At 38.1% G+C, this 26,955-nt stretch overlaps 6 protein-coding genes across 6 annotated transcripts; 5 read left to right on the forward strand and 1 right to left on the reverse strand.

Annotated features, from left to right (window-relative positions):
• Positions 1-871: 871 nt before the first annotated feature.
• BRETT_000868 (uncharacterized protein) lies at positions 872-4,234 on the forward strand (the record flags this gene model as incomplete). Its single annotated transcript, XM_041279427.1, has 1 exon — positions 872-4,234. The coding sequence occupies one exon, from the start codon at positions 872-874 to the stop codon at positions 4,232-4,234; it is 3,363 nt and encodes a 1,120-aa protein (XP_041137641.1).
• Positions 4,235-5,040: 806 nt separating this feature from the next.
• On the forward strand, positions 5,041-6,390 carry BRETT_000869 (uncharacterized protein; the record flags this gene model as incomplete). The annotated part of the gene is made up of 1 exon (XM_041279428.1): positions 5,041-6,390. The coding sequence occupies one exon, from the start codon at positions 5,041-5,043 to the stop codon at positions 6,388-6,390; it is 1,350 nt and encodes a 449-aa protein (XP_041137642.1).
• Positions 6,391-6,612: 222 nt separating this feature from the next.
• BRETT_000870 (uncharacterized protein) lies at positions 6,613-8,142 on the forward strand (the record flags this gene model as incomplete). The annotated part of the gene is made up of 1 exon (XM_041279429.1): positions 6,613-8,142. One exon carries the CDS (start codon positions 6,613-6,615, stop codon positions 8,140-8,142), a length of 1,530 nt encoding a protein of 509 aa, XP_041137643.1.
• Positions 8,143-8,327: 185 nt separating this feature from the next.
• Positions 8,328-8,741, reverse strand: BRETT_000871 (uncharacterized protein; the record flags this gene model as incomplete). The annotated part of the gene is made up of 1 exon (XM_041279430.1): positions 8,328-8,741. One exon carries the CDS (start codon positions 8,739-8,741, stop codon positions 8,328-8,330), a length of 414 nt encoding a protein of 137 aa, XP_041137644.1.
• A 655-nt stretch (positions 8,742-9,396) lies between these two features.
• On the forward strand, positions 9,397-10,470 carry BRETT_000872 (uncharacterized protein; the record flags this gene model as incomplete). The annotated part of the gene is made up of 1 exon (XM_041279431.1): positions 9,397-10,470. The coding sequence occupies one exon, from the start codon at positions 9,397-9,399 to the stop codon at positions 10,468-10,470; it is 1,074 nt and encodes a 357-aa protein (XP_041137645.1).
• Positions 10,471-11,382: 912 nt separating this feature from the next.
• BRETT_000873 (uncharacterized protein) lies at positions 11,383-26,415 on the forward strand (the record flags this gene model as incomplete). Its single annotated transcript, XM_041279432.1, has 4 exons — positions 11,383-11,748; positions 11,972-18,748; positions 18,794-24,641; positions 24,671-26,415. 4 exons carry the CDS (start codon positions 11,383-11,385, stop codon positions 26,413-26,415), a joined length of 14,736 nt encoding a protein of 4,911 aa, XP_041137646.1.
• Between the last annotated feature and the right edge of the window lie 540 nt (positions 26,416-26,955).

A 26,955-nucleotide genomic window follows, 5' to 3' on the forward strand; every position in this document is an offset into this window, starting at 1 on the left:
TGTTAAAAGTGGGATCTGCCCGATATTTCAGTGTAAATAAGCAGAACAGAAATATTCAGATTACTTGCTTTCATAGTAGGATAGTAAACTAGACAGAAGATCAAAGAGAAATAAATCTTTAGCTCTTTCACCCATGGAGAGAAAAATCAAGCGTGAACTATTCTATGGATAACAATACAGAGTAGACAGTATGAAAAATTGAAAACAGGATATTCTTCTTAATATATCGACGTGGCTCAATGAGTGACAGGTACCTTTTTTCAAAGGCTTACGGACATTGATTTCAACGTGTATATAGTCAATAAATATATACTATACACGGGCAAAACAAGGTAAAGTTTAGAAAGGGACTATTATTTAATATTAATAACCCATCTACATGGTGGGTGAGAAGGTTGCATGTATAGAGAAATAAAAAAGCTGTGCAGTTAAAACGAATAGTGGATGAATCCTGATGTCAATCCTAATGATAATAAAGAAACTGACAATGGTGTGAATCTTTACCATGTAATAATACGTATGCCTCTCAATAATCTACGCCGTATATAATTTTCTCTGGTCGCAAAAAAAGGTACAATAAATTTCTTGAGACAAATTCTTATTTCCTTCACCCCAACCTGGCTTATTATCCTATTCAAGCACTTTTTTTTTAAAAACTTTATTTCCGAAACTTTACTGTAGCTACTTCTGTCTGTAATACTTCCTCATTTCAACACGACTGTTCTCATAGGGTGAGGTGCAAAAGCAAGATTACAGGAGGAACCGCTTTGTTATTTTTGCTTACTTGTACAACACCACCTTTATCACTTTTTCCAATTACGAAAACGGCAGGTCATTTTAATTCATTAACTTTTGAGAAACTTGTGAAACGATGGCCTCGCCTCTCTTAGAAAAGGCACCTGGAATTCGACCAAAAGCTGTTAAAGGTAGTAAGCGAGCTGTCACCTCAATGAAAAAAAGACAAGCATCAAATAAGGATTCAAGTACCAGGGATTCACCAAATCCGAGTCGCCCTCATGTCTGTCCTACGTGCACTCGGGCATTTGCGAGACTAGAACATTTGAAAAGACACGAGCGATCACATACAAATGAAAAACCATTTCAGTGTGCAGCTTGTGGCCGATGCTTTGCACGTAGGGATTTGGTATTGAGACATCAACAAAAACTTCATTCTTCGTTACCAACAAATGACAGGGCTAATGCGCCAAAAAAGCCACGCGGTTTGAAGATAGTGCCAAAGGAAGGTCAAATAATCAGTGATTATCTAAACAAGAACATAAACATAGTGAAGAATAACACAAGTACCAAATTACCAATTCCCCGGAAGACGAAAAAACTTGCTGAAGGCGTTTATCTGATGGAACCAATCAATTCTAATGGCAAATTAGTTTTTAACAAAGAAAAGGTCACACGAAAGAAAGCAAAGATAGAAAAAATGCAGTATAAGACTGTTTCTCCAAAGGGAACAAAACTTGGACTTACTTCAACAGCTGCTATGGATGCCATCCATGTACCTGAGGCCATACTCCATGAGGTTTCAAATTTTGAGCATCAAAGACATGCATCGTTTAGTGCTGCCGCATCTGGTTCGTATACCGGGTTTTCAGCTCAACAGCTACATGGGCAAAGTATAATACCTAATAATCTGAATAGTGTCGAGCAAGAAGCACCTTCAGAAGTTAATTTCACCTCGCCTTTACTCAAGCATCAGTCGGATGGACATTTCGAGTATGTTGATTTTGGATCCTTAGAAAATCTAGAGTTGGATGGTTTAAATAATAATCCAAATATGGGATTAGATTCTAATGTAAACATGCCGCAGCTTACAACAGGTTCATCAGAAGTTTTTCATCCCGTTGATAAACTCCCCTATCGGTCAATATTTGATACCAAGATTTCACCGATCGTGACAGGCGCAACAAATAAAAATCTTGCTAACACGAATATTAATGCAGGCACAGGAATAGACTCATCAACAGGATCTTCTACCGGCTCATCACTTCCTATCCAATATAGTCTCAGTACGCAGACACCTGTATCAATTGGCTCTATGTCAAGTATGCAACCCAAAGACATTGATCATATGCCGATATTAGATCAATTAGAGCAAATTTCTGGATCAGCCTTCAATCAAGCACCTTCGGCTTCAGTTAATGGTCATGTGACAAATTCTGAGACGGATGATTTGTTGAACGAGTTTATTAATGCTCCTATTAATACGCAGTTTCCTCAAGTGAGTGACAGCATAGGATTTGGAGATAATTCCTCCTCATCATCAGCTTTGGATGTCAGTAAAAGAACGCACAGTGGTCAAAATCTCAGAAAGTATTTTAAATCCAGACAGATGGATATTCTTCGTCATGATAATACCTTTCCGAATGTGACATCTCAAATTGCAGGTTGCCGGTGTTCAGAAGACCTCAGACGTTATATTCTAAATGCCTATGATCTTTCAGAGACGCAATTTCCTCAGCTGGATGATATGAACCGGTACCTAGCATTATACGGACTCAAATTCGACAAATATTTCCCTTTCATTCATATACCTTCCTTAAATATTGAGGGACATCTGGATCAGATTCCATTGATGCTTTCTATGGCAGCCGTTGGAGCGTTATACTGCTTTCATGCAAGAAATTCTTCCACACTATTCAATTTCTCCCGGTTTTTAATCCATAATTTTATGGAATCCGAACTTAAGCAACATGAGTTCAATCACGTGCCTTTGCACATAACGCAGGCATTACTTCTTCACCTTTTCTTGGGTTTATTCCATAATGACGTTGAAGTCACACGACTTAGTGCTCGCCAACTTGGATCTTTGGTCTCTTTAGTCAAGGCAACAAAACTACATATGCCACTTGAAACATTTCTTCTTCCGCCATCCTTGTTCGCTGATATATCAACATTAAATGATGGTACGGCAACTTCGCAGCAACTCCTTGAAGTTTGTCATGACTACTTTATTCTTGCCCAATCTAGAATAAGAACAGTTCATGTTCTTTACTATCTCTGTACTTTATTCAGTTGTCTAACTGGAGAGGAAATTGAACTTGGCACAGAAGACATACGATGTGGCTCTTTTTGCATTTATGAAGATCTGTGGAAAGCGAAAAGTTACAATGAATGGCTCAATCAGCTTAAACAAAGAAATGTGAGGATTGACTCTAAATTCGCTTTAATTCGCTTGAGTGACGGAACAAATTCGTATAGAGATATGTGGCATGATTTAACAAATCTGTCTCTTGATGGTACAGTTGGTTTGCGAGGGATGCTATCACTTTTGATGTCTGTTAATGGATACATCAATGATGAGCACGCTTCGATTGAAACGTCAAAAGAAGGTTTGGGAGCTAAAATTGCCAAATGGAGGATGGATGAAAGACCATACATCGAATCTTTGATCAAAACTTGGGAGGCTTGTTTTGTTAAAAACGGTGGCATTTTGGTTCCAAGGGGACAGAATCTACACACAATAAATATGAGTGCAGAGTTGAAGCTAATCTTGCCTCTAATATCCTTTGCTAAAATCAATAAATGTGTGTACATATCGCCTGTTCTTTCAAAAATGTGGACGAGGGACTGGAATGGGATGAACGAGGAGATCAAAAAATTGGCAGTAGACCACGAGGCACTGAGGGATTCTACTTCATATTCCTTGGATGTGATTAATTTGTGGATTGATATTATATCAATAACAAACGATGCGGAGAAGACATCAATTCGTACTCCGATCTTCTTTTTAACGTGCCTATTTACTTCAACTTTACTAATCTCTGAATATATTTACACGATCGAGGTTTGGGCAAACAAATATTTGGGATCACCGGAGGGGTCCGGCGGTTTGGCGACAGCTGATCGTGTTCTTTGGCTGAGGGCTGAGACGATTCTCAAAAAAGTGGAAAGTAATTTGCTTCCACCTGGTGCAAACCATACATCATATGCAGAATTTCTTCGTGTCCAGGCTAACGGTGCATTAGATGTGGAGCAACTGGATGATGGAATTTCGAAATTGGCTCTGGATTCTCAGAGTCTATCGCATGTCGCAGAAATAATTGCTACTGGAAGATTAAGTGCACGGTGCTTATCATTAGGAGTTCGGATATTAGCAGATGCACCTGTTTGGCCGATTGCTTTGGTTTTTGCCGAGGCTTTGAAGGCAAGAGCAACAGCCATTCACGAGCATTTGTCCACGTTTACACCTAAATCAAATCCATCACGGAATTCGGAGTGATTTCTTTTTGTTTTTATTTTTACTTTTGCATCTGTTTGGAACATGTCTACATGTACTAATTTTTTATTGAATAGCATAGCGTAGGGTTAATGCTGTTTTTACTACATACAAAATGAATTTACATATATCTATCTTTAAAGGTTAAATGTTTGTTGTAGTTACTTTGATAGGGTTGGTGAAGAGTTAAATTTGAAACCTAAATCCCGAATTACATAATAAATCCCCTATTGATTATTAGAAGTGCTGAAAGTTTGGAGCTTTTGTTTTTGAATCATTTTTCAAATGCTGATACTAAAATGCGTTAAATTTAAATCGTAGAAATTTTATTTACAACATTTCAGTTTCTGGAAGAAAGGTAATCCTTTTTTTTGCGTACAGAAAAAGCTGTCATACATTCCGAAATAGTAAAGTTTGAACTTTAATTATTCTCCCGCTCCATTTTTAGGTTTGGAGAAAAGCAGCTCTATATAGTAACACGGATCATACTTAAAAAAATAAAGCAACCAACAAAAGGAGATATGTACTTAAGTATTTCCTACTGGACTTAAAACAAAATACAATCCGTTATTCTAGAAATATACACACTTTGACATCCGTACATCAAAATATCTTGGGGGCATCTGAAAAATTTTTGGATTTGATATCATATTTCCTTAGAGTACTAATAGATGAGACTTACAAAAGATTTACCGGCAAGAATTTGTCTTATGATATCAACCGCTAGGGCAAGGCTTTTGGTTATATCACCCTGGTTGAGTGGCTTATTTTTAAACACTATTTCAAGGCATATATGTACGGTAGGGAAGATGGGGAGTAGTAAGACAACAGGAAAATCATTAAAGCATGACCAACCAACCTTGAATGGTACAGAGAATCTCAAAACAAGACAGACGAAATATGAAGGTAGGGAGCTTTATAAAAATTTGGGATGCCCGAAGAAAATTGTAGCACCCATGGTTGATGGGTCGGATCTTGCCTGGAGAATATTATCTAGAAGATATGGCGCAGATTTATGCTATTCTCCGATGCTCCATTCTAGGTTGTTTGCCGAACAGGAAAAATTCAGAGATACGGTGCTTTCACCTTTAGATGGGAAACCTGGTCTTGATAGACCACTTATAATACAATTCTGCGGAAATGACCCCGATGTACTTTTATCTGCAGCCAAACATGTGGCGGGAAGATGCGATGCTGTTGATATAAACTTTGGTTGTCCTCAAGGTATTGCAAAGAGAGGCCATTACGGCTCTTTTTTGATGGAAGAGTGGGACACGGTTTACAATTTAATTCACAAACTACACACAGAATTGGCAATTCCGGTCACGGCCAAAATTCGGGTGTTTGATGACTGGGAAAAATCGCTTGAATACGCCAAAATGTGCCTCAATGCCGGTGCACAGTTTCTTACAGTTCATGGTCGCACACGAGAGATGAAAGGACAAAGGACAGGAATTGCAAATTGGAAACTTATTCGCTATCTTCGAGATAACCTTCCAGAAGATACAGTCTTTATAACTAACGGAAATATTCTGTATCAGGATGATTTAGAACGGTGCATCCGGGAAACAAAGTGTGATGCTGTAATGTCGGCCGAGGGAAATCTTACGAATCCGGGAATATTTTGGACAAAGACAAATGATATTGATAAGCAGTTTCCCAGGGTGGACAAGTTTGTTCGGGAATATTTCGAGATTGTTAAAAGCTGCGGCGAAGGAGAATCAAAAAGATGCTTTAAAACACATCTATTTAAAGCACTTCAAAAATTCCTTTCAACAAGAACAGATATAAGGATCGAGATTGCCCGAATCACGAGAAAGACTTCGTGGGATGAACTAGACAAAATTGTGGGGCTGATTGAAAAAGCAGTTCAGCAAATATACCTGCAGAAGGACATGGACGAAATTGATCAAATTAAAGTAGGAAAACTTGAGAATTGGGGCGGAAGATACAGAGATGTTCCATACTGGAGGCTGCAACCATATTTCAGGAAGATAGATGGTGTTGATGGGCGTGAAGTGATAAAAGAGCTAGTGAAAAAGAATGATGAATCGAAACTGATAGAAAACTCAGACACACAGCACAATTCTATAAAACGCAAAGCTGAGGATCAAGTTAAGCTGGGGAGCACTATGAAAAAACGTTACCAACGTACATAGGCCATGCTAAGGAAACATATTACTATTATTATTTACTTGTAGGAAACTTCGGCGCTTTCTACTAAAAACATTTTTTCACCGGGAGGGAACAAAAAAATTCATAATTAGGTTAAATAAAAAACAATCACATTAAAACTAACATACCGTTATGTGCATTCGAACTATATGTGACATGTATTTTTTAAACATAATCATTATCTAAACATTTAAACACGCTTGAAGATGCCCACATTGCGATTGCGAAATTTAACCGAGGCATTTAGTCGCAGGCTATTCTCAACCAGTGGTCTTGTACGTACGTTTAATGCTGGTAAAATTTCACCATTCATAACCAAATTATTAAAGAGTAGGGACATCACAATTACGGAGAAAGACTGCCAGGCTGAGCTGAGGAAACCATTGCTTGATGTTTTACATGATAGGGGTCTCATAAAAACTTGCATTAATGAGGATGGCCTCCGGAAAATAATAGCCACAAAAAAAGTGGGGTTGTATTGCGGTGCCGATCCGACTGCTAAATCTCTTCACTTAGGAAACCTCCTTCCTCTTATGATATTGCTGCACTTCAATATACGTGGTCACAATATATTCCCACTAATCGGTGGCGCGACAGGAGCTGTCGGGGATCCGTCTGGCAGGACTACCGAGAGAACATCAATGACTAATGATAGTAGAGCTGATCACGTTTACAGAATATCACACCAACTTCTAAACTTCTTTCAAACAGGAATTAAATATGCATCCACTAGAAATCCAGCTATAGATGATACAAACTGTGGGGTGTTGGATTTGAAAAACAATTATAAATGGTGGGGAGAAATGGGAATGCTTCAATTTTTATCGACTTATGGTAGATTTATAAGAGTGAATCAAATGTTAGCTCGTGACTCCGTGAAAAGAAGAATTTCATCGGAGCAAGGAATTGGATTTAATGAATTTACATATCAAGTGCTACAGGCCTATGATTTCTACTATTTGAACAGAACTTACGGTGTGGATGTTCAGGTAGGCGGCAAAGACCAATATGGTAACATAGTAGCTGGAATTGATTTTATCTCAAGACTTAACAAGGAGGACAATAAAAACAACGGTAAGAAACAACAAAATTCGTGCTTTGGATTGACAGCACCATTATTAACAACTGCATCGGGTGTAAAATTTGGAAAGAGTGCGGGTAATGCGATTTTTATTGACCCCGAATTAACTCCAACATTTGACATATACCAATTCATGTATCGGGTGGCGGATGAGGACGTGGAGAGATTCTTACACATGTTTTCACTTCTTCCATTACCTGTTATAGATAAAGTCGTTGAGGCACATATGCATGATAAATATACGAGGTTTGGACAGACGGTGCTTGCTTGCGAGATTTGCGACTTGATTTATGGTGATGGTACCGGGCTAATTAATCACAATATGAGTAAGTTAATATTTGAAAACCCGAAGACTGTGGATGCAGATCAAATAATCGAGGCATTCAGTGTGCAACCAGATTTGTTAACCAAACTTACGATGAAGCAGGCATTGGGTCTCAGTGTACCAAATTTGCTTTACATAATGTCCCATGGTATTAAATCTAAAAATCATTTTAGAAGAATGATGAAAACAGGTGCTGTGAGAAATGGAAAATCGAGGAAGATGAAACTCATGGATCCACGCAATTTACTTAAGAGAAAAGATCTCATCGATGAAAAATTGCTTATTTTAAAGGCAGGCAAGGACGTGTACATTGCAGAAATTACTGAGTAGGTTACTAGACCTGCATAATAACATCTATACATATATATATACTAATATCAGAAACCCTTGTGTATATTCTAATTGCATTGGCAAAGACGTAACCAAATATGAAGTCTAACATAAAAGCAGCAGTACACACATAAAAAAAAAGCAGAGATTGCCAACACCAAAATGAGGCTAAGCAGAAAGAATCATCATGAACCTCCACCCTTACTATGCCTGAATAGTTTCATACCTAACCATGATGCCACACACCAAAGCCATATTATGACAAAGTTTAGAAGAAATGCATATGTGTAATAGTGATCCACCACCATTTTGTCAGATACTGCTAATTTCAAATAACTGATCACCGGTCCAATTATAGGAACCTGTGTATTGAATAACATCGCTGAGTACAAACTGAAGCACCATTCCCATAGGCCAAATATCGAACCCATACCGATTACAAATGTAAGCCACGTCAATATTCGTATAAAGTAACCCCTTATACGTAGTTCGTGCATATATGCATCCATCTGCTTTGGGGTCGATTCGTCAACCTCTGGTGTGAAAAGAAAGGCCACCCTTTTGTTGGCCTTGCCTTTTCTTTCACCACCAGTAACCATAGAGAATGAGCTACCTTTTGTGATGCATAAATCGATTGAAGGTTTGGAAGGGGACTAAAAGGGATATAGGACTTTTTATAGGGACAGGACAAATGTCACTAGAAATGGTATCGTTTTTCACCGTACTATATGTTAGACGATAGACCTAGATTGAGCCGTTTCGAACAATAGGAGAATCATTTTCTTCCTCGGAGCGCGGAATTTAATTTTTCTAGCGTGTAGCTAAAGATTTCCTGCCGTGTAAAATGCTTTGTATTTCCACCTAACAAGTAACTTTGATCGTCATTAGATGAAAACGTTGATATTAATAGCACATTGATAATTACCAGACAAATATATTGACATTACAAAAGTATTCTCGCATTTTTTACTCCTATTCTTTCCTCATTTGTGAGCTCTTGGTTTTACTACTACGTGGTCATTTAGGGCCTCTCTCCCATTCAAAACATCTCAGTTTCGGTAGACATCCGTGCATTACTTGCGGTCAAACATTTTATTTTATTTCTCCTGATGCTTCCTGATACGGGGATGCTGGATCAACCTTGTGTTTTTTTCGATTCCACATGAATCTTATCATACGCATATGTAAGATCAAAGCTAAGACAATTTGATATATTATTCCTTGGAGGTTGAACTTTGATTAAAATTTTCAAAGATGTCAAATGCAGTGTCTACATTACCATCGTTAGATACAATTGCATCAAATATTCAGATCGAGCTGTCTCATACTCGAAGACAGAGCACGAATACTTTACTTAACCAAGTTAAAAAGGATGCAAAAATACAAGGACTACTACGTAATAATGCATTTTGTCGAAAAATTATATCGTTACTTTCATTAATGAAATCATACAGTAACGAGGATGACCAAAGTAAAGCCCTAGATATCATACTTGCATCGCCAATTTACGAGCGATTAGAAAAAGAAGGAAAGAGCAATTCTTCAGATTACACAGACAGATTGGTCAAACAGTTGCTTAAATGGTATAAGGAAGAATTCTTTAAGTGGGTCGACAAACCAGAATGTCCCAAGTGTGGTAACACGGAACAAGATAAGATACAAAGAGTATGGGGTGGGCGACCACATTTAAAAGAGCATTTTGAAGGTCAAGCCTCTATTGTGGAGCAATATCAGTGCCAAAAATGCAAAAATATTATAGAATTTCCAAGGTATAACAAAGCAAGCAAGCTATTGGAGACTAGAAGAGGAAGGTGTGGTGAATGGAACAATTGCTTTATTCTTTTGATGAAATCGTTAGGGCTTAAAGTGAGGTATGTCTGGAATATGGAAGACCATGTTTGGTGCGAATATTTCTCGGACAATTTGCAAAGATGGGTACATATAGATTCCTGTGAAAACGCATTTGACAATCCTCTTTTATACAGTAAAGGTTGGGGAAAGAAAATGTCATACATTTTCGCGATATCTGATCATTACATCGTCGATGTTACGGGAAAGTATGTTGAACATGGCTCTAAAAACGTTATACCGAGGGACAAAATAGACGAGGATGATTTGAAAATGGTTCTTGCGGCCTTGAACTTATCATTATTATCGCAAATTGATGATGATAAGACTCTTCTTGAGGTTTCATCTAATATGATACTTGATCATAATACAATGAAAAACAACTCCATTCTACCAGTAAAAATACAGGATTGCATTCCACCTAGACAAAGTGGTTCGGCTGAATGGAAAAATGAGAGAGGAGAAAACGGAAAAGATTGACTTAAACATGGCAATTTTGGATATTAGTTAATTCACAAATAATTCTAGCTTTCCGGATATATAATTGTTTCCTAATGACGTTGACATAGAGATACTTAGGGTCGTTGGATAATGGTATTACCAAAATCCGTGATATTCTATGGGGCGGCATGTTTCCTCCTTTTCTCAATCATTACAGTGTTGCTGATAATGAGAAATACAATTCATATTAGCATTTATAGGTGAGGTTCATGCACTTAAAATACCAGAATACATAGCATTGCCCTATTGTAGTTAGGGGCTACATTTCTTACCTGATATCAATTTTCAGTTTATCTTCGATTAATCGAACATTCTTAGTTTACTTTATAATAAGTAGTGTATGGTACGGGGTACTCTCAGAATTAATGCAGGTAAGATTTTCTGAATTGTACTGTTTTGCTTTGCAGCATTGAAAATAAATTGAATCTTGGAAAACTAAAGTAAGTATGAAATGATTTACAAATTCTAGATTACCCCCTCAAAGATTAACCGTATTGCATTTGTCTCTCGCTGAAAAGTATATAACAATCAATTTTTTCCTAATTTCTGCCTTCAAACCAGATCCCAAAATACTTTTAAATGATTTCATTGATAAATTAATGTTTTGTGTAATTCATTTCTCATCAGCTGGAATATACTTCTAACTAATACTTGATAACGATGATGAAGATATCAATCCTTCAAGGCAGTGCAAACGGAACAACAAAAAAAATTTTCTGTGAAAAATTGAATAACCCCAACCTGGGTAAGACTTTAATCAGTAGGCCTTGACTAGAAGAAAGGATAAACACACTTAGTTTCATCAACAGGGTAGACTATAGATAAGAAGCTTTTGGCCTTTGATCATTGATATAGACTTTTGATTTTTTTTTTGCTAATAATCCAGAGAAAATGAATACCGAAGGTTATGAAGAGGTCTTAAGGATTGATCTTGAAGGCTCACAAAGAGTTTTCAAGACTTTCCAGAGATTTTATCCCAAGAAACACATCAAAGATATGTTCAATGTTGATGGACAGACCACAAATTTGCAGTTGATCAAAGAAATTTGTATTAATTTGCTTGACGATACGTCTGGAATGTGCTACACCTTTGCTTTTAAGCCTTTGATAGTGGAACTAGTTACACGGCTTATCAGTGATGACAGTATTGAAAAAAATTTCACATTACAATTTAATGAGCATCATATTGTGAAGTCATCTTTTATCTTCTCGTATATTGCAAAGCTTATCGGATATGATAGAGACATTGAAACCCTAGTTGAATATTTCCTGGAAAAAAACAACTTTTGCTTTTGAAATCAGGCAGAATGAAAATAATATCAGTCAAAATGAATTGCAGTCAATTTTAGTGTCATATCTTAGAATAATTTCATACAACAGGGAGAAATTTGGGAGGTTTATTGACTCCAAACTAATTCATGAAATTATTTTTGATAAAAACTGTTCTAACATCAACCGACTTTTGTCAATCCAAATAGAGGCCTCTATTATTTCCCTTTCGGAAGATGTTAAGAATCAGATGATCAAGTATTATGTTGATGAGAAAAACTTGATTGGATCTCTTGGTAGTGAGAAGGGATTTAATTTTCAGCTTTTCCAACTCTTTGAAGCCCAAAGATTGTCCAACTTGACAAAAATTGCTCCCCTTTCTGAAAAATTTGTTAAAGGACCATCGATTATTGAGTTCAGATCAGAGGATCTTTCTGTTGGTGTTAAAATCGTTTCTGGAATTCTATTTCCACACATTAAAGAGTTAGAGACACAGAGAAGAATGAATGGTGCAGTAATAGATTTTATTCCGATAAAAAAGTCAATTGAATCACTTCGTTCTTTAGCATCTTACCTTAAAACATCTAGGCCAGTATTACTCGCAGGAGCAGAAGGAAGTGGTAAGACATTTTTGGTGAATCTTATGGGACAGGAAATCGGTGTCAACACTAAAGATTTGGTGAAGATACATTTAAATCAACAGACTGATCCCAAATTATTGTTGGGAACGTATACATCTGGTTCAAAGCCGGGCACATTTGAATGGAAGAATGGTGTTTTAACCACGGCGGTGAAGGAGGGAAAATGGGTGCTTGTGGAAGACATCGACAAGGCACCAAACGAGGTTCTTTCGATTCTTCTAGGATTATTGGAAAATAAGGAGTTGGTTATTCCATCCCGAAATGAAGTTGTTACCGCAAAAAATGGATTTCAGTTAATTGCTACAATGAGAGTCACATCGAAATCAGGAGATATGGTTGTTCCTGATGTTATAGGATTACGACTTTGGGAAATGCTAAAGGTTCCAGAATTAGATGATATGGACCTGCGTTGCATATTGGTGCACAAGTTTCCTTTGCTAGATCATTTTATCAGCGTATTTATTGCGATGTTTTTGAAAATTAGGACGGCTTATAATTCTCGTAAGCTTGTGATATTGAATGATGGTATTCCTCCAAGACCCGCATCTATTCGTGACCTGATGAGATTTTGTAAAAGATGCAATGCTCTTTTCTTGGCTGCCGGAGTGAGATCATCTACAGATCTTATTTCTGACCAGTTAAAGGAGCTACTCTTTCAGGAAGCACTTGACTGCTTTACAAGCTTTCTTTCCTCGAGTGCCTCAATCAAGTTTTTGTGTGAAATTATTGGCAATATTTTGGAAATACCTACAAGTAGGATCAACCTTCAGATGAATCGTCACACTGCTTCATTGACCATCTTTGATGATTCAATCACTGTTGGTAGAGCAAAATTAAAGAGAAATCACATCGTCGGACTGCACAGACAGGCTAAACTTGGTGGATACAATGAAGGCAGCTCTACATTCTCAAGGACAAATCATTCTTTGCTGCTGATGGAAAAGATTGGTGTGGCAGTTTCTATGTGTGAGCCGATTGTGCTTGTTGGTGAAACAGGTACCGGTAAAACCACAATTGTTCAGGAGATGGCGAAGCTCCTTCATAAAAAACTCACGGTGATTAATGTCTCTCAACAAACAGAGGTCAGCGATCTTCTTGGTGGTTATAAACCGGTGAATGCCAAAACATTGGCTTTGCCAATCGAAGAGGACTTTGAGAATTTATTTAGTCGGTCATTTTCTATAAAGAAAAACGAGAGATTTTTGAGACTTCTTGCCAAATGCTTCAACAAGTCGCAATGGAAGAATGTGATTCGATTATGGCAGGAGGCATATAAGATGGCTAAAGCGACATTTACTGTATCCACAGAAAATGATGACAAGGAGATGTCAAGGAAAAAGAAGCGAAAACTTAACGATACCGATCGTTCGGAGCTTTTGGAGGAGTGGCATGAAATGCATGGACGTATTGACAATTTTGGAAAGCAATTTAAAAATATTGAGAACTCCTTTGTTTTTCAGTTTGTTGAAGGTGCTTTGGTGAAGGCAATAAAGAACGGAGAATGGCTTTTGCTAGATGAAGTCAATCTAGCATCACCGGAAACTCTTGACAGCATCTCTGATTTACTTACCGATGAAATTGAACAGAGGAGTATTCTTTTATCCGAGAAAGGTGATATTGAGAGCATCAAGGCCGATCCGGAATTTAGGATATTCGCTTGTATGAATCCAGCAACAGATGTCGGTAAGAAAAATTTGCCATTGGGTATTCGATCTATGCTAACAGAGATATACGTTCATTCTCCAGATGAGGATATCAATGATTTATTAATGATAATTGACAAATACATTGGTAAATATGCGTTGAGCGATGAATGGGTTGGAAATGACATTGCAGAGCTTTACTTGTCCTCGAAAAAGCTTGCAAATACTCATCAGATAGTGGATGGAGCCAACCAGAAACCACAGTTCAGCATTCGTACCCTTACAAGAACACTTTCCTACGTTACGGACATAATAGAGATTTATGGATTGAGACGTTCACTCTATGAGGGTTTTTGTATGTCATTTTTGACATTGCTAGACGAGAAGTCGGAGAAGGTTCTTTACCCACTAATTACAAAATATACCATTGGGAGGTTAAAGAATGCAAATTCGGTGATGAAGCGCATTCCACCAAACCCAGATCCTAAAGGAGAAGACTATGTCCAATTTAGACATTACTGGTTAAGAAAGGGACCAGAGGAGCCAATTGCGCAGGATAGTTATATTATTACACCATTTGTGGAAAAGAATTTGCTCAACTTGGTTCGTGCTACCAGTAATAGCAAGTACCCTATTCTTCTTCAAGGTCCAACTTCTGCGGGTAAAACGTCGATGATTAACTATTTAGCAAGGATAACCGGTCATAAGTTTGTTAGAATCAACAACCACGAACATACAGACCTTCAAGAGTATCTAGGAACTTATGTTTCCGATTCTACGGGAAAGTTATCATTTAGGGAAGGTGTTTTGGTTGAGGCTTTGCGTAATGGCTATTGGATTGTTTTAGATGAATTAAATTTGGCTCCAACTGATGTTTTGGAAGCCCTCAATAGACTATTGGACGATAACAGAGAGCTTTTTATTTCGGAGACACAAGAAGTTGTTCACCCACACCCGAACTTCATGTTGTTTGCGACCCAGAATCCACCAGGATTGTACGGTGGAAGAAAGATACTTTCTAAAGCTTTCAGAAATAGATTTTTGGAGTTACACTTTGATGATATCCCTCAGGATGATTTGGAGGTGATTTTGAGGGAAAGGTGTAAAATTGCACCAAGTCATGCAAAAAGAATTGTCGAGGTATACCGGGAGCTCTCTGTGCAAAGACAGTCTACACGTCTTTTTGAAAAGAAGAATTCTTTTGCTACTTTGAGAGACCTTTTTAGGTGGGCCGAGAGAGATGCAGTTGGATACCAGGAGCTAGCTGCAAATGGCTATATGCTTTTGGCAGAGAGGGTGAGGCGACCAGAAGAAAAGCTTATTGTCAAAGCTGCACTGGAGAAGGTAATGCGTGTGAAGCTTGATATGGATGCGTACTATAAGAAACTTGAAGATAAGGATCTTTTAAATATGGAAAGTCCTGTTATATGGACCAAAGCAATGAGGAGACTCGCAGTGCTAGTGATTAGCTCTCTTAAACATCACGAACCGGTTCTTTTGGTTGGAGAAACAGGTTGTGGTAAGACTACTATTTGCCAGTTACTTGCTCACTACTTTGGAAAGCAGTTAATAGTTGTTAATGCCCACCAGAATATCGAGACAAGTGATCTTTTAGGTGCTCAAAGACCTTTACGTAACAGATCGCATATACAGGCCCAACTTGTTGATGCAATAAAGAAAGCTGTTGAAACTTTGGGCGTTGATACATCATCCATAACATCTGTAACCTCCGCTCTTAAATTGTGGAAGGATCACCAAAACGACGAGAATCTAACAAAGGAAAGTGTTAAATTGGTGCAGTCATTGCAGAGGGAAAACAATACCCTTTTTGAGTGGCAAGATGGTCCGTTGGTTGAAGCCATGAAAAAAGGGTGTTTTTTCTTGTTAGACGAAATATCGTTAGCCGATGATTCAGTTCTTGAAAGATTAAATTCTGTGCTTGAACCAGAGCGCATGCTATTGCTTGCCGAGAAGAATAGTGAGGATGCATTAGTCACAGCACCAGATAGCTTTTCATTTTTTGCAACCATGAATCCTGGCGGTGATTATGGTAAGAAGGAATTATCACCTGCCCTAAGAAACAGATTTACCGAGATATGGGTTCCATCTATGGAAGACTTCGATGATGTGAAGCAAATTGTTACAGCAAAACTTTTACCTCCCGCTAGAGCTCTCTCAAGCATAATTGTGGAATTTTCTCGTTATTTTGGCAATACGATGGGTGCAGGAAATACGGGAAATGGAGTTATTTCTTTGAGAGATATTTTATCATGGATTCAATTCATCAACTGCTGCATCACAGAGGGCTTCGATCTGTACAAAAGCTTGTTGCAGGGCGCATGTATGGTATTTATAGACTCTTTGGGTACGCATAATACGTCATTCCTTGCCAATGATGAGAGAAAGCTTAATGATTTAAAGGTCTCATTTGTGAATAAGCTTTCCGAACTTACTGGTCAGAGCTTGATGCCGAAATACGAAGAGCCTGTAAGCATTGAAATAACAAAGAATAAGATTGTGTTAGGAGGATTTACAGTTGATAGAGAGTCTTCTTCTGATGAGTTATCTTCCTTCAGCCTGGATGCCCCAACAACTGCTGCGAATGCTGCAAGAGTTGCTAGAGCGCTACTTGTGAAGAAGCCAATACTTTTGGAAGGTAGCCCTGGTGTGGGTAAAACGAGTTTGATATGTGCATTGGCTAAGGCGACTGGCAAACATCTAACTAGGATTAACCTTTCTGAGCAGACGGATCTTATTGATCTCTTTGGTTCGGATGCTCCTGTTGAAGGAGGAAATGTCGGGGAATTTCAATGGAGAGATGGACCATTTCTTAAAGCCATGCAAAGAGGAGATTGGGTTCTACTTGATGAGATGAATCTTGCTTCTCAGTCTGTTCTAGAAGGTCTTAACGCTTGCTTGGATCACAGAGGTGAGGTGTATATTCCTGAATTAGATAGATCATTTGTCAACCATCCGTCATTTAGAGTGTTTGCAGCTCAGAACCCGCAATCACAAGGTGGTGGCAGAAAGGGACTACCAAAGTCGTTTGTTAACAGATTCACAGTTGTGTATGTGGATATTCTTAAGAAACACGATTTAAGACTCATTGCTTCCAGACTTTTTCCCTCTGTTGATCAGAACATAAGAAATAAACTAATTGAATTCATCTCATTGCTAGAATATGAAGTTAGTGTCAGAAAATCATGGGGATCTTCAGGACAACCTTGGGAATTTAACTTAAGGGATGTTCTACGTTGGCTTACACTTATGAAGAAAACATCCGATTCCTACCAGAAATCCGCATACGATTTTTATGAGCTAGTTATTAGAAACCGGTTCCGTTCAGAGGAAGATCGGATAAAATGTGATGCTCTCTTTGAGTCATCTTTTGGTCCACTTAAAGTCAGGGATCCTTACTTTGATATCCATCCATTTTATGTTCAGACAAAGAGTTGCGTTGTGAAAAGAGCTCAATTCGTGCAATACAAGCCTAACGCAAATGCCATAGGTCTTCAATGTAATATTAAACCCTTAGAGTCTGTGTTATATTGCATTGAGATGGCATATCCTTGTTTATTGGTTGGTCCTTCTGGTAGTGGAAAAACAGATATAATCAAGTACTCTGCGGGCATCATAGGTGCTAAATTGTTGGAATTTTCAATGAATAACGATATTGACAGTATGGATATTTTGGGCGGTTTTGAGCAATCAGATCCAAATAGATTGTTGATGGAGTATGCGAATGACTTGCTTTCCGAACTGCACAAAGAAGTGTCCATTAGTGAAATTAATGCCGCAAAAAATAGTACTTGTGATACTGCCGGATACATTGAAACACTTTTGGGCTTAATAGAAACTTTATCTGAAAGGAGTTTATTGTTTGAAGATTTGAAAAATATTGTTACAATTCTCAAAAAGATCTTGCTTGAATCATCAAATTCGGAGATATGCCATACAATTAAGGATATGCTTCGTATCATGCAATCATATAATGAGCATTCATCTGTGAACTTTAGATGGTTTGATAGTCTTTTGGTTCGTGCTGTCGAAAAGGGCTACTGGTTGGTGCTAGATAACGCTAATCTTTGTAATCCTTCTGTTCTAGACAGAATTAACTCCCTTCTTGAGATGAATGGAAATTTGGTCATAAATGAATGCAGCTCTGATGATGGCACAGTGCGTACAATTAAACCACATCCAAACTTTAGGCTTTTCCTTACATGCGATCCAAAATATGGGGAGTTATCGCGTGCCATGAGAAATCGTTCAGTGGAGATATTTTTGGATCGGATTGATCTAAGAGCAACATCATTTGACAGAGAATGTATAGGGTTAGAGGCTATACGTGATAAACAAGATTCTGTTTTTAACAGATTCAGAAAACTTTCATTATCTACGACAATTCCTAAACCAGTTTCGTGCTTTGTTGATCCCCAAGACTCATCTACGAGAGAACTAGCCCAGATATTCGATTTCTTCAATGCAATGGGTAGAGTGGATCAATCAGAAAAGGATTTTGTTTCGTCTGCAATTTCCTTTACCGAACACTATATGTGGGATAGCATATCCATATTGCTTGATCAGGAAGCTTCTTGCACCGAGTTTTCAATTCCAACTATTGCCCTCGATGAATATGGATCGGTTACTAGTTATTTCAAAGTGAATAATATTCCAGACGATGCGTTACTTTTGGCTTCTGAAAATGTGACAACTAACAATAGAGATTTAATGTTCCTTACTTCTTTCCAGCCTTTGTTACCAACTTTGAATGAGTATACACTTCAGTCACTTTTCAAGGATAGAAAATTTGCGCCAACATCCGAATCTTCCTATTTCGTGCTAGATTGGCTAAAACTATACAGGCTTGAAAATATCATGCAGAAAATCGAAAATAGAGCTGCAAACGGTCGTATGATCGATTTGAATGATTTGGAGAAGTCGGCTGCAATGAATTTGGGAAGAAATGTGAAGAATGCACCAACCTTACCATTACACATGCTTATTTCACATCTTATAGCTTTCACTAAAAAGTCATTGGTTGCTGGACTAAGTTCGTCAAAATTTTTGAAACAAGAAAACTATTTCGGACCAATATTTAAGTTTGAGGAATTTATTGAACAGATTGTGAAAGTATCGTTGAATGTGGACGAGTCGTACTTAAGATTTTACCAGAAGAATATCTTGCAGTGGATAGAAGATTCGCGTTGTCTATTTGACCAAGGTAATGTGAAGCTGCTTTTAGATTCAGTTAAAAAATTCACCAATGAACTTGAACTTACTCGAGGTCTTTCTATATCCACAATTTGGAAATACTGTCATTCCCAATATCCATCTACAGAAGAGGATTGGGAGCATTTGCGACAGTTGGTAAAGGTTTCTCAGGATTTTGATGGAATAGTGAACAAGCAATCACCTGAAACTCAAAATACCATGTTTGGATTGAAACGTTCATTTGCAGAGTTATTAGTATATTCGTTTAAGGGTGATTTAACATCAGATTTACTTCATATTGAAAAGAAGATCAATGACGAGATAGAAAACTTGAAATCAGTAACTGGAGATTTTACCTCTGATAGAACACAGACTTTTAAATCACTGTTTAACAATATTTTGGCTCATTGGGAGGCTCGAAACATTTTTTCTAAGGATGACATGAAGTTTCATGATGATACCATTAATCTTGCGATTATGAGTGGAAAGTCGACATTGGATCTCGCAAGGTTCAATCTTTGGGAACCATTCAAACCATATCCTGCCATACTTGGCTCATTATGGAATGAAAAAGGTGACGACTTTGCAACATCATTGTTTGACGATGGCTTCTTTAGTTTGGCCTTTGATTGTATTCGAGATTCTAAAAGTTTACCTTATGGGAAGATGAATACATACTTGCATGATCTTCAGACTGCAATCAAAGAACTCTTTTTGAAATCAGATTGCATCTTGTACGACCACCTTGCATCGTTCAAGCAACTTGGAGTAAATTGGGTTGTTTGGATTTGCCAAATACACAATTACCTCTTACCAATTACTGCTAAGATTAAAGCTCAAGAATACTTAACTGACATTTCTAAGGATTCAATTCAAAAAGATTATGTCATGTTACTTCAAAATAATGGCCTTTCATACTTTGCCTCAATATTTGAATCATATATGAGGCCAATCCTTTTGCTTCAGAACAACAGTTTGCACTCCATAGGTTCGTCGTGGGTTTTATTCTCATTTGGCTTACTTTTACTTTATGTGCCAAACTTGACATTTGATCCAGCCATTGAAGGACACGCTTCCTACAGAATTTATCTTTCTCTTTGTGGGAAGATTAAAAGTATACATGATTCCTTCGTTCATTTCAGGAAGGTGAAGTTTGGCGATGATCAGCTTTTTGCAGAAACACTTTTGCCAAATATTGAGGATTACGATAAACCGGAAAAACCTCAAGTGTATCGCTCGAAAGATTCCACAGCAGCGCTAACACAGGAATGGAATTCTTTTCTTGACGCATATTTGAGCGAAGATTCTCTTAACGAGCTTTTGAAGGCAGCCGAGTCTAATGAAGAAACGGCATCGATGAAGGTGAACAACTTTGAAATTAATGCATCCCAGTTTATTTTGAGATTAAGGGACGGTTACAATATGTACTCTGATCTCAATGATATCTTATGTGGCTATATTTATGCAATGAAATTTGGTTTACAACTCTTGCGTGAGTCGGCAATTCAAAGCAGCCAGACCGTGAATTCCACATTATGGATAGCTGATCCATTGGTTTTGAGCTCCGAAGAACAAATTTCCAACGCTTTCAAGGAAGTTCAACAGTGCTGCAGGTCTGTTTCTACTACGAATACGGACGCGGACTATGTTTACTATTTCTTCCTTAAGCTGGCCAATGTACTACATTCTGAAAGCCAAAAGGGTGATCCTAACAGCGTTTTGAATCAGTCTCTTTTGTCACTTTATTACAGATGGTCATTGAATAGCATGAAACAAGAGGAAGCAGAAACAGTTAATCAAAGTATTTATAAGTTTAAGGATCCTACGGTCAACGTCGAGGAAGAATTCCTTGAATTGTTTCCTGATGCTGAGGATATTGTTGAAGTTGACAGTTCAGAAAAGGTTACGAAGACAAATTCCGGACAAGATGAGTTATATTCAAAGATTGCTACTACATATATTGATATCTTTGAGAAAAAGAACGTATCTGAGAAATCCTTTAACGATATTATTGAATCAGCACCAATGTTTTTGCATTACTTCCAAAGCATCAACAAAAGTGTAGGATTTGGAGCCAATAGACCATCAATCTTGTTATCTGTGATATCGCTCATGAGTACCCTTTCTAAATCTTTGAATGAAAATTTGAATGAATCCGAGGTTAACTTTTATGATTTCAGCTTTGCCGAAGCTAAAAAGGCCAATGAAGTTGTCACAGAGTTGGAAGGAGCAGTAAAACCATTGATTGAGAAGTGGCCCGAACAGGCTTCTTTACAGGATATCAAGAGAATATGCCAGGAATTCCTTACATATCCATCATCAACACCTATCTATCGAACACTTTCTCGAGTTGAACAGATTTTTACATATGTCACACAATGGGAATCATATGCTCACTCAGGTATATCTCTTCAGCATTCTTTAGACAAATTGTCTTCAATAATTGTTGGATGGAGGAAACTTGAACTAAGTTCATGGAGTACAGTGCTTGAGGATGAGGAGAAAAGGGTTATTAAAGATAGTAGTAAATGGTGGTTTTATCTTTTTGAAACTTTGATTGTTCCAACATCAAAGAATAATCAGGATGACGAAGAAAATAACATTAAAGTGGTGAATGCGCTCAACTTGTTTATTTCCCAGGCATCATTCGGTGATTTCCAATTCAGATTGGAGCTTCTCACGGCATTTTCTAGACACATAATGGCCATGCTACCAAAGTCAAAATTATCTGATGTTTTAGCAAATACCGTCTCATTCTACACAATGTTTGAAGATAACATAATATCATCAATTAATGATACGAAGAAGACATTAAAGAAGGAAGTGTCGGATGTGATAAAGCTCGCTAGTTGGAAGGATACAAATATTGATGCTTTAAAGCAGAGTTCTCAACGGTCTCATAGATCATTATTCAAGGTTATCAGAAAATATAGAGAGGTGCTTGCACAACCGGTCAGGCCTCTTATTACCCAGGGTCTTGCTTTGGTGTCAACTTCAGATGTCAAAACATTTGACAAGAGTTTTATTTCTGTATCAATCGATAAATCGGAAAATATTAAGACAATTTTATCTGCTTCTCATACATGGAATCAAAAAAGCCATATTTTATTCGATTCAACTGCAGCAAATGCTCGCATGTCGAATTATATCCAAGAGATTATGAATGATCAGGTACCAAGATTAAGTGAATTCTCTGGTGAACTTCTTGCAGAAGCACGTCATCTTCGAAAAGAGACTCCTTCTGAAGCAACTTCTAAAAACAAATCTCAGTGTGCCGCCTTAAAAACAAGAAAAAGGAAACTATTGAGTGACACGCTTAAGGAGTTAAGGAGAATGGGTCTCAAGGTTCATTTGACAACAGATATCACAAATACTATAACATCAGCGAGTGCTTTATTGGTGATATCTAAACATTTACCTGCTTCTGTTAAAGAGACGGACAAGTATTTCTGGAGAGTTATTGAGCTTCTTCCAAGACTTAGAAATGCTGTTAAAAATGTAAATGACGAGATACCGACTGGATCTGCTCAAAGGGGATTGGCCGCGGCGGAATCGTTGTTATTTTCGTTGGTGGCTTCCAGAAAGATGATTGCATCTGTGTGTGCACTTTTTGAATACCTAGATTTATGGATTGGAGACATTTCAAGACTTGTTAATTTGGATGTCAGTGAGAGCAAGATGATCTCTCATGTAGAAGACCCCAAATTAGATGTTGGTACAGCCATTAGAATTGTGAATGAGCTTCCAGGCATGTTATCTCTAGTCCAAAAATCAATGATGACTGCCTCGACTTCTTTAAAAAGAAGCTTTGATACTAGTATATTTGACAAACTTTGCGCAAAAGTCCAAACGCTTTCATTTGAGAGGCGTGAGATCTACTCAGTGACAGACTTTAGGAACTTGGCTAAACTTCAGAGTTTTCTGTATGAATTTTTCTGTACGATCGATGACTGGAAAATACACAACAAGGAAGTTTCCTTTGCTGCTGACTTTGTCGTTCAATGGATTCAAGAGTCAAAAGGTCATGCTATGAAAACAGAGAAGGTCAGTGATAATTCCTTAGATGATATCGACAAATCTCTTTATTCATTGTGCTTGGATATGGTTTTAAGTGTCCAGAAAATATACAAAATTCGTGAGCAGGTTCCGATGCCCACATTGGAAGATGACAAATGGCTTCGTACCTTACAGAGAATCATTTATGATAAATATGGAAATATGTTGAATATTGATAGCGTGCTTTCAAAGTTGAAGGATAGCATTCTTTTAATGAAAGGTGTGGATTGCATTTCGTCGGAGATCATGTCTGCAAGAATTTCTCACACTTTGGTATATGTTGAAAATTATAGAAACCTCGTTGTGGGTATTCTTTCAAAAATGACCTCAAACTATGCTGACTTGTCAACTGCCTTATATCAAATGTCCACCATATTATTCAATATTTCGAAGGATGGATTTTGCTCACCGGAGCCTCATATGGATGAAGAGGAGGATGACACAGAGAAAATGCAAGAGGGTACTGGTCTTGGAGATGGAGAGGGTGCAAAGAATAACTCGAAAGATGTTGGTAGTGATGAAGATCTTTCTGAAGATGCGGAGCGGGACAATACTGAACAAGGAGATGATGAAATGGATTCCGATAAGGATGATGCAGTCAGTATCGAAGGTGACATGGCTGGAAAAACGGAAAGCTTGGATGCAGAGGATGAGGAAAATAGTTCTGATGAGAAGGACGAAGATGATGAAGATGATGAAGATGATGATAGTTTGGATGATGAGGTTGATGACATTGACGACGATGATCCGAATGCAATAGATGAAAAAATGTGGGGCGATGAGGCTGATGATAATTCGAAGGAGAAAAAATCAGATAAACTTCCACAAAACTCGAAGAATGATGACGATCAGTTAGAGGCTGCCGAAAATGAAGGAGAAGACCCAGAGAAAAGAAATCTCGATGATACAAACGATGGGGATAACGACGAAGCTGGAGATGATGAGGAGAAGAACGATGAATCAGAGAATGAGGATGGAAATGAGGATGAAGTGGCACCAAACAATGATGATGATGATGATGAGCAAGTCGACGATAATATATCAGATGAGAATGCTCTTGAGCTTCCAGAAAATATGCAGCTTGATGGAGATGAAAATGAAACGAAGGAAAATGAGGATGAGGAGGAAGATGATGCAATGCAAGAAGATGAAGGGACTGAAGATGATAATAGTAGTGCTAATGATAACGGTGAAAATGAAATGGATAACGAGGAGCCAGGGGATGATGAAGATTCAGGACTTGAGGATGATGCTGAAAAGGATGCAGTGGATGCTGGAAAGGATACTGAGGAAGACTCAGCTGCTTCTGCTGATGACAACGATGCCATGAGTATTGATGAAGAGGGGGTATTAATCAAGATGATTCGGATGAAGGCAGTGATAATGCCTCGATGGACGATAATGAGGTGCCGGAAGGTTTAGAAGGAGGTGAAGAGCAGGATGCTGGAAATGAAAGCGTGGATGAAGATGCGGCAGCTCATCAGCAAGAAGGTATGAAAACACAAGGTGCAGATACTGCAACCGAACAGCAGGAAGTAAATGCAGGAAATTATGGTGGGGATTCTTCGTTACCTCAGCAGGAGCGCAACAGTGGTGAGCAGGAGTCAAATGACACTAAACAAGAAATGAATAATGCCGGTCCGAAGGAAGAGCAGAAACCAAATCTTGATCGTGCTCACGAACAGGTTAACGAATCGTTAAAGCAGCTTGGTGATGCATTAAAGGAATTTCATCGTAGAAGACAGGAAATAAATGAGGCCACTAGAGATGATTTGACTGAGCAAAAGGCGGGCGAGCGTCCCGATGAATTCCAGCATATTGATGATGCAGATTCAGATGATGATATGCAAGCCATGGGTTCGGCGAATGAAGATCAGATTCAGCCGATTGACGATGATATGGCAATAGACGATGATCAAGAGCAGGATGGTGATGCTACTGAGGACCATGATGAAGAGGATGCGAAAGAGAAAAAAGAGCTGAATTCCGAAAATCTCGAAGACAAGAGTACAGAGAAAGACAAAGAACCTAACATGGAAGCAGGAAAGGCGGAAGATGATACTAACTCGGAAAAGAAGAATGAGGAAATGCATGTTGTGCTTGGAAAGAGAGATGATATCGATGAAACAATTGAAACAGGTGAAAATAATAAGCAAGATCTTGATGCTGAAAATAACTCCGATTCAGACGATGAGGAACACTATGAGAATTTACAGGAAGCGGAAACTACAGAGCATGAAAGACCATACGAAGAGGCAAGAGATCTTTGGACTAAGGCCGATGAGTCTACGCGTGATCTCACTGCTGGCCTTTCCGAACAATTACGGTTGATTCTTGAACCAACCCTTGCAACAAAGCTCAAGGGTGACTACAAGACAGGTAAAAGGTTGAACATGAAGAGAATTATTCCTTATATTGCGTCACAATTCCGAAAAGATAAGATTTGGATGAGACGGACAAAGCCAAGTAAGCGTCAATATCAGATCATGATTGCTGTGGACGACTCCAAATCCATGGCCGAATCTCAGGCAGTTGATATTGCATTTGAGAGTATATCGTTAGTTTCAAAGGCCTTAACCCAACTAGAGTCAGGCCAGTTAGCAGTCGCTAAGTTTGGATCAGATGCCGAAATCGTTCATCCATTTGAGAAGCCTTTTACAACCGAATCTGGTATAGAAGTCTTCAGAAATTTCATGTTCGATGAGACGAAAACAAATGTCAAAGCACTAGTTGAAAAATCACTTTCTTCATTTAGAGAAGCAAGAACTTACGGGAATGCGGACTTGTGGCAACTACAAATTATTCTATCCGATGGTGTCTGTGAGGATCATGAAGAGTTGCAAAGACTAGTTAGGAAAGCTCGTGAGGATAAAATAATGATTGTCTTCGTGGTTATTGATTGCATCAATAACGAGGAGTCTATTCTTGACATGAATCAAGTTAATTATATACCGGACTCTAATGGTCAGTTGCAACTAAAAGTTACAAGGTATTTGGATACTTTTCCATTTGATTATTATTCTGTGGTTCACAACATTAAGGAGTTGCCTGAGATGCTAGGCTTAATTTTGAGGCAATACTTTTCTGAAATTTCCTCGGTCTAGTGTGAAGTTACGAATTTCCCCATTTTCGGGTACATTTTTTATTATTTTCTTTTTCTTCTGTTCTGCAGTGGAGGCTTGAATTTTGTTCCTATTTTTAAGAAATAAATATTACATTGTTATTAAAAACACGTAACACTGGATTGTCCGTTTGAAGAGATGGCGAAGTGAATTTGATTTCCGATGGCCAATTACCATTTCCGGAATATTTTTTAAATGTGGAAAGCACAAATGCTCGGATTATGTATGCCAACGGCAACTGATATCGAGCAATTTGGCCCGCGAAAAAAAATTACTTTTCTCTCCTAACGGGATGTCTCCCCGGGTACTCCTTTAAAAGATAAAATTTTTTCTTGCTTACTGTTAAGAGCGACTTTGACTTTCCATTCGCTGGAAATTTCTGAGATTCGTTCTTACATGCCATTAGGGGAAGATACCTCTGAGTCTACGGCGGAAATGGAAGAATAGAGTTTTCCTAAAAGAGTAACGCGGAATTCAATATTTTAGACATGAGGCCGAATAAGGTATGTAATTCTCTTCTGC

This window comes from Brettanomyces bruxellensis, chromosome 8 (genome assembly GCF_011074885.1).
Source record: "Brettanomyces bruxellensis chromosome 8, complete sequence".
NCBI classification, from domain to species: domain Eukaryota; kingdom Fungi; phylum Ascomycota; class Pichiomycetes; order Pichiales; family Pichiaceae; genus Brettanomyces; species Brettanomyces bruxellensis.